The following is an 8405-nucleotide window of genomic DNA, read 5'->3' on the forward strand; positions in this document are numbered from 1 at the left end:
ATGTCGGATAATAAAAGGTTGTTAAAACCATATATGATTACGATTTTAATGCTAGCAGTAATTTACAAAATTGGGTAAATGTGACTATTCTTTTGTTTTCTCAAAAAGTTGAAAATCCTCTTTAAATTGAAGTCTTAGTCCATGCTTTCAGAGCATTCTTAGAGCAAATACATCCTAGGGTAATTGAAGATTGTTTTGAACCATATAATTCAATCACATAATTGTCGCGGTGAGATCACAAGTCAACGTTAAAAGTCAGGTATGTATTCAGCTTAATTGTTACGGATTAAGTAAGAGAGAAAAACAAATGATTACATTTAGTCACTCAGGTACTCTCTCGGGGTCTCATGGCCTCATGGGGTGATGAGATGTAGCTCGACATCATTTCATTCAAGGTGGACAGAAGTACTACCCAAGAATGCATCACGTCACCACCATTTGATTTTGAACCATATACATTATACACTCAATATTCAGTCACCTAAATGTCACGGTGGTCAGCTCATACCATGTAGACCTACTAGCTCTCACTTTCGTTCCTCTCTCAATGATGTGGCATAAACTATTACGAGTAAATTGAAAGGCTTAAGCCAAACCATACTTTCTAGATAAACTGATGCTACTCATAATTCCGATCCAAAAATGAAAGCAGTAATCCATCTCTTTTTAAATTGGTTCAAGAATCAAGTCGAAATTGGAAACAATTTCAATGGGGAAAAAATCAGAATATAAAAACATTATATAGCAGCAGTAGCAGTCAGAGATGCAAAATCTGCAGCTCCCGGCTGCCAGATAAGTGAAGCGTTGCATAGCAGCATTACGCATTAGTTTTCTCCCACTTCAGGGGCTTGACAACCTCCCAAGTGAAGTCCGGGTCGTCTCTTCCAAAATGCCCGTATGCAGCTGTTTTCTGGAACCTTCCATTGCCACCTCTCTTGAGGTCGAGGTTGATAGAGATCATTCCTGGCCTGAAGTCAAAGTTTTCCTTCACTATCGCAAGAATCTCCTTGTCAGGGATCTTTCCAGTTCCATAAGTGTCAACAAATACGGACAAAGGCTCGGGAACACCAATGGCATAAGATACCTGCACAATAGCCCTTCTAGCCAGCCCATTGGCTACGATGCTCTTAGCAGCCTGTCTGACAACATAGGCACCACTTCTGTCCACCTTGGTTGGGTCTTTACCAGAGAAAGCACCGCCACCATGAGCTCCCCATCCACCATATGTGTCAATAATGATCTTACGGCCAGTGAGTCCAGCATCTCCGTGTGGTCCACCAATAACAAATCGGCCAGATGGGTTAAGGTGGAAGATGGTCTTGTCATCAAGGTACTTCTCAGGGATGACAGGCTTGATGACATGTTCCTTAAGGTCAGCAGCAATTTCATCATTGGTGACAGTCTCATCATGCTGGGTGGAAATAAGGACAGTGTGAACACGGACGGGTACCATGGCGCCATTCTCATTGTAGTACTCAACGGTGACTTGAGTCTTACCATCTGGTCTGAGCCATGCACAAGTGCCATTCTTGCGAACCTCAGTGAGGCGAGCACCAAGCTTGGTGGCAAGAACATGGCTTAGAGGCATAAGCTCAGGGGTCTCATCGGTGGCATAGCCAAACATGTGGCCTTGGTCACCAGCACCAATCTCCTCAGGGCGCTTGCTGAGATGGCCGTGGACACCCTGAGCAATGTCAGGGCTCTGCTGCTCGATATTGACCAAGACCTTGCATTTGTCGGCATCAAGACCGACATCATCGGAGATGAAGCCGATGGAGCGGCAAGTGTCACGGACAATCTTCTCATAGTCTACATTGGCCTTGGTGGTAATTTCACCGAAAACCATAACCATGTTAGTCTTGGTGCAGGTTTCACAAGCAACCTTGCTGTCGGGGTCCTGGGCAAGGCAAGCGTCGAGGACTGCATCAGAGACCTGATCACATAGCTTGTCGGGGTGTCCCTCGTTCACAGACTCCGAGGTGAATAGGAAGGTCTCCATTTCCTAAATTACTGTAATTAACCATAACAGATGAATTCATGTCAAAAAACCTACTATAGGAAGGTCTCCATTTCCTAAATTAAATATTACCATTTCTTTTATGCTTCAAATACAAGTTTAATTTCTAAAAACTCATGAATCCAAGAAAAAAACCTCGTATAAAACATTATCCACTGTCATGTCTAAATCCAAAATCGAAACAAACTGGTTTGAAATCAGGTCATTCAATAAATAGGTAAAATGATGAGCAATTCATTGATGCCCAGATCTTCAGATTCATTTTCCGAAAATGAAAATGAATCCATTTCTATAACCTAACGAAACGAATTCTACGATAATACAGTAGATTTAACTATCAACAATCTATCATTTTCACCAAATAATTAATACAAAAGTAAAATGATAAGCAATTAAACATTCCGAAAAAAAGAAAACAAAAAGAGAGCAAAGAAGTACCTTAAGGAAGAAGATCTGAGAAGGCAGGAGAGAGGATGAGTGAACACCGACGAGAAATTAATATGAATATGTTTAACTGATGCCATTTGCAATTCGTGCGCTTTCTATTTATAGCACATCCAATTTCACCGGCTACTTGATTCACCGGTTTACTCAGCTTCTTTTTTTGAGTGCCTACTGCCTTCCTAAGTTCCTAGTGGGTTGTTGAGTCTTGTTTGCTACCACTAATCACCTTTCTCTAATCATTTTTTAATTAACACATGTCTCAACTCTTTTTTTTTTTTTTTTTACCATTTTCCATTATTTTATTTCTACTCCATTTTCCTACATTATTTTTTTCAATTAATGGTTATTTAATTATATTAATGCTTTAATATTGATAACTAACTCTTAAACATTACTAATACTTTCTCTTTTATTATTTGTTTGCCCTATTTTTAAATTTAGATGTCTCTTAATACTGCCCCATTTTTCTAATGTGATAATATGGTCATACCGCCAATCCTACTTGCGTATATGAAAAGGACAAATATAATCCTATCCACTAGTAGTGTTTTGGTTTAATCTTGATAAAAACACATTTTGCTTATAAAGCAAACACATAAAAACAGACGGAGTATTTATAACGCAAAATAAATAAAGTGGTTTCAAAAGTTTAAACATAAATTAGAGAAGTCTTCTTTATCCTTTTATAAATAAAATATCATCATAAACTATTTATGTATATAATATGCATGGATCAACTTGTATTAGCAAATACTTCAAAAAATTTAGAATTCCAAACAGATCTACTCGTTTTTAATTTTACTAATGTAGTTTCTTAATAAATAATGTAAAATTGTGAAGGAAAAAAAAAAAAAAAAAAAACACTCCACTTTGGCAAAACTTGACCTCCATTAATTTAATCCCATACCGTTTTCTTCAAAAAAAAAAAATTAAAATACTACTTATTTTTTTTTTTTCTAATAAACAAATATAATAGTACTAAAAAACTGCAACTAAATTACCACAAATTTTCTTAAAGCTTCCTATTATTTTTTCTAGGTGTTTTTTTTTTCAAGTATTGAATTGGCTTCCAAATATATATACTCCCTCCGTTTTTAAATACTTGTTCCATTTCTCTTGGGCACATATGCTAATGCTAATCTTTGATCAATAATATCTTTAATTATTGATAAGTATAAATTCTAATGATTAAAATTTATAATCTATTCATTGAGACAATTTCAACAATTACCCACAAAACTATATTTTTTCTTATGTATAAATCACAAACATTAGTCAAAATAAGTTAAATGAATAGTGCAAAAGATAGAAATGAATCAAGTATTTAAAAATGAATGGAGTAGTACTCGTACTTCTTGTTTCAAAATAAATACAGAGTACCCTATTTTACAAAGCACGTATGCCAATGTGAAAATTTAATTAACAATATCTGTACTTATCAATAAGTATAACAAAAACTTGATATACTACGTATATGGAAATGATTCTAATAAATGTCTATATGATAATCTCTTTTTTTTTTTTTTTTTGAATTACAAATTAATAATATGGGTCAAAGTAGATTGTGTGATTTATGTGAATAGTGTAAAAAGTACTTCCTCCGTTTCTATTTAGTTGACACATTCAATTTAGGCATACATATTAAGGAGAGGGGAAAGAGTGAGAGAGAATGATAAAACAAGTGGGATACACTCAAAAAGCAAGGTATAAAACTTACTCAAAAAGAAAACGTGTCAACTAAAAAAAAAACTTCCTAAAAAGGAATATGTGTCAACTAATAAAAAACGGAGGTAAGTATTTTGTTTTAATGTTTTTCTAAAGCATGGTGGCATAAGATTACGGTAAGGATTAAAGCCAAGCTTTTGACACAATAGTTAATGAAATCATAGGTTATGGACTTATGGGGTTGGTGGGGAGTGGACATGTTATTAAGTTGTAAGAGTATTTAACAAAGTACTCCGTACTTTTCTAATTTTACTAATACTGTAGTAGGTTAAATCTCAGCAGCAGTAATAGGTTTACCGGATAACTGGATGAGGACAGTTTCATACCTACCACCAATTACGTGTCATCGGCTTCGGCTCCATTTCATACTTCCTATTTCAGTTTTTTTTTTTTTTTTTTTTTTCCCCTATTAAAACATTGATTTGAGCCTGTTGGAGGTCTATGGACTATAGTTACATAAACAACTTTAACTGATTGAGCCCATCGATGGCATTGCAATTAAAATAACTCAAACTGTATACGTAGTATATGCATATTAATTTGGGTGGTCTGGGCCAGATTCGGTGAGACCAGCTCAATTTTTATTTTTATTTTTTTTATTTTTTTTTATATATATATTTGAATCATGCTAAATTATTGTGTCAAATCGAAATCTGAATCAAAATTTATTCGAATTGGGTCGAATCAGTTTTTGACACCTCTTCTATCTTACAAAAAATCTAAATCCAAACTTATTTTTACTGATTTTCTAATATTTTTAAATAAATTAAATATATTATAATGGATCTTATTTTAAAGAACATTTTAAAACGAATTTTACGGTGTAAATAAATTCGAGTTATAGGATATTTATTACTACCTCCGTTACATATTAGTTGCAACTTTTCAATTTTTTCCTATTTTAGTAAGATTTTTCAAATGAAAGTACAACAATACCCTTACTAAAAAAACTCATAAACACTATTAACTACCTAAATCAGATTTCATTAAACTCCTAATCTAACTTATCACATAAATTAATATAATTCCATTCCAAAAATTCATTCAAGATTTCAAGTGGGTAACTCCCACAAAATTGTCAGAACACCCAACACCCCATTCTCAACGTCGCCATCATCGCCGCATCTAACCACCACCATCAACGTCGCCGCTTAGCACCACTGTCAACGTCATCGCTGCTCATCACCATATTCAAAGTCGCCCCTTATTGTTCCTTTCTCTCTCTTCTTTTTTTTTTAAAATTGTTTAGATCTAATGATTTGAGGGGTGAATGGGCTAGTTTGGGGTGGTTTCAGTGTGATTCAAGGTGGGTAAGGGTAGTTTTGGGTTGGTTTAGGGTGAGTGAGGGTGATTTTGGTGCTGAATGAGGGTGGTTGTTTAGGGTTGGTTTATGGCGAGTGTTGGCGGTTTTAGGGTGGTTCGGCTGAGAGGAGTTGGTTTTGGTGTGGTTAGAATTGAGAAGGGGTGGTTTTGGTGTCGTTTGGGTTGAGAGGTGGTGATCTTAGGGCTGTTTGGGCTGCGGGGGCGGTTTTTGGGGTTGTTTGGGCTGCGGTGGTGGTTTCGATGTCGTCGTTTGGGTTGATAGTGGATGATTTTGGGTTGATTTTGAGGTTGTTCGGGCTGCGGTGGCGGTTTAAGGGTTGTTCGGGGGTGCTTGTGGCTGTTATTGGCAGACAGTGGGGGGGTGAATGCTGCTGGCCGACGGTGGTGGAGTGGGTGTTGTTGATGGTGGTGGGTAATTTATTAATTACCTTCACTTCCTCTCTCCTACCTTGCTTAATTAACTATTATTTTATTCACTAATCCATTATTATGAAATTTTGTCTTAGAATCCGTGCCAAGGTGAAAGTTACAACTAATATGTAACGGAGGTAGTAGGAAAAATTGATAAAAATAATCCCAACTTTCGCCATTCGTTCAAAATAATCTCAACTTTAGATTATTTTTAAATAATCCGAACTTTGAGGGTCATTCGCTTTTATCGATCCTAAGTGACCGGTAACCTGTTATAGAGGATTTTTTTCCTTTTTAGGTTTAAATGACACGTGTTAACACGTAATAGGTTGAAAAAAAATATTTAATAAAAAAAAAAATCCCACATCCAACAGGCCAACACTCACACAACCCCACCACCACCGTCCCGACAGCCCCCCTTCCCTAAATTCCAGCCGAGATCACCCTGCCCGATCCCCGCCGGCGACCAAAGACCCCTCCTACGTGACGGCGCCGGCGCCATGCCTCCCCTTATCCATTGAAAATCTTAATCAAAATGTGAAGGTGAATTAAATTGCAATGGAATATCACAAGACAAAGACGTCAGTGTGTTGGGATATTGAGAATCGTCCGATGCCCAAGAAATCAAGAATATGATCCTAATTTAACTGCGCACAAATTGCCTCTTCCCTCCTTAACTTGAATTACCGTGGTTGTGTTTCAATATCGGCTTACGGCGATACTCATTGTATTTCTCTGCCGTTCAGCACGCCCTTTCCTTCACCAGCATTTCCCTCAACCACGTCCTTGCTAGTATTTGATTTTATCTTGTCCCAACTTTTATTAATTTGATTATGAAATATTTTTGGGTATCAATGTATTAATTTTTAGTTGTAGATATTGATTAATGAATTATGTTGTTTGTGATCACCCATGATTCCAACTTTCATACTATTATCTATTGTTAAGGTTTCTCTTTGCTTGTAAATCATTCCTGGTAATAAGTTGTGATTACTCAGCCTAGGTGTTAAAACATTAACGGTGGTTCAGGAGGTAGGGGTAGGGCTGTCTGTCGGCGGCGGGGATAGGGGTTTCAAAAGGGGGTCGTGGCTGGTGGTGGGGAGGGTGGTCGTGGGTAGGGCTTTTTTTTCTCTTTAGTTTTATTTATTTTTTAAATTTTTCAACGAATCATGTGGTGACACGTGTCCCTTTTACCTGTTATAACAAGTTGGGCAATTAGTTGACCATTTTGAGCGAGTGACCCTTAAAGTTCGGATTATTTAAAAATAATCCATAGTTGGGATTATTTTGAGCGAATGTGCGTAAATTGGGATTATTTTTATCAATTTTTCCTATTTATTAAAAGTAATGACTAATTTTGTATAGATGAAATATTAGAAATTTATCGGTATTAAAACTCTATACAACATTTTTGTTTAAAAAAATTTATTTAAAATTCTCTTACTTAGCATGCATCTATGTCACAATAATACATATTTATCACCTACGTAGCTCGACACTTAGCAGAAATATGTAATGCCGAGTGTGGATGTTTCAAGACCTGGTTGCGAGATCAGCTTTATTTATTACTAATAGGGATGCTTTTGAATGCAAATATCTCTCAAATTATAAGTGATTTTGAAATGATTTAAGTTGGAGATGATAGCTTGGTTCACGGTAGGTCATTTCGACAAAAAACGAGAAAATTATGACCGTTTAACGAAGACCTGACAAAGCTGAAAAGTTGCAACGAGGTTGCGAGCTATACCTCAGCCCTATGAAGACTTGCGGCAGGCTAGGCTTGAGCTAGCTCGGTAGTTCAGTTCTTCTAAGATAATTTATAAGATATTTCCTGAAATTATATCTTTTCTATGACGGCTATTTGAATATATTTGGGGAAACAATTTAGGGGTTCTATTAGGGTTTCCTTGTGTTATAAAGGGACAATTTAGTTGATTAATTAGATCATACCTTTTGAGCCATAAGTTTTAGAATTCCTTGTATTATTCTCTCGTTCTTTTTCCATATATTAAAGAAGCTCTTGAATCCTCCACCCGTGGATGTAGGTCTAATTTGACCAAACCACGTAAATTCTTGTGTTCTTTGTTTTATCTTCTGTATGGATTTTCTCATTCTTATTTCTCATTGACTTGTTCCGCATTAATCAAATACAATTACACCATAATTTCCCAACACTCCCTCCTTCCTTATCTACATGTCCACTTTTCTTTTTTGTGGTTTAAAAATTAATTGCTTATTTCTATTTAAAGAATGTACTTTTTAACAATATTCCCTCTTCTTGATGATTTAACATCAATTTTGATTTATTTTATTCGTACTTTTAATATCAATTTCCAACACATTCTTTCTCCATCTCTTCAATAATTAACCAACAAACTTTTCTTTCTCTCCATCGCTCTCTAACCCCGCGTGCATATTTGTACTTCCCAATCATGGCTTTTAAAGAAATTTCTAAGTTCTTTAATTCCCATGTAAAATGAAAAGT

General features: G+C 35.9%; 1 protein-coding gene across 1 annotated transcript; it reads right to left on the bottom strand.

Moving 5' to 3' along the window:
• Positions 1 to 640: 640 nt before the first annotated feature.
• LOC145567049 (S-adenosylmethionine synthase 2) lies at positions 641 to 2566 on the bottom strand. The gene is made up of 2 exons (XM_081626276.1): positions 2456 to 2566; positions 641 to 2010 (listed from the first exon to the last, which is right to left on the bottom strand). The coding sequence occupies exon 2, from the start codon at positions 1997 to 1999 to the stop codon at positions 818 to 820; it is 1182 nt and encodes a 393-aa protein (XP_081482402.1). The 5' UTR covers positions 2000 to 2010; positions 2456 to 2566; the 3' UTR covers positions 641 to 817.
• Positions 2567 to 8405: the final 5839 nt, after the last annotated feature.

The sequence above is a fragment of the Chenopodium album genome, chromosome 11 (genome assembly GCF_948465745.1).
Source record: "Chenopodium album chromosome 11, dcCheAlbu1.1, whole genome shotgun sequence".
Taxonomy (NCBI): domain Eukaryota; kingdom Viridiplantae; phylum Streptophyta; class Magnoliopsida; order Caryophyllales; family Amaranthaceae; genus Chenopodium; species Chenopodium album.

What these genes read in the sequence shown, in the direction of transcription:
- LOC145567049 (XM_081626276.1), bottom strand. Translation starts at nt 1,999, where the DNA reads ATGGAGACCTTCCTATTCACCTCGGAGTCTGTGAACGAGGGACACCCC.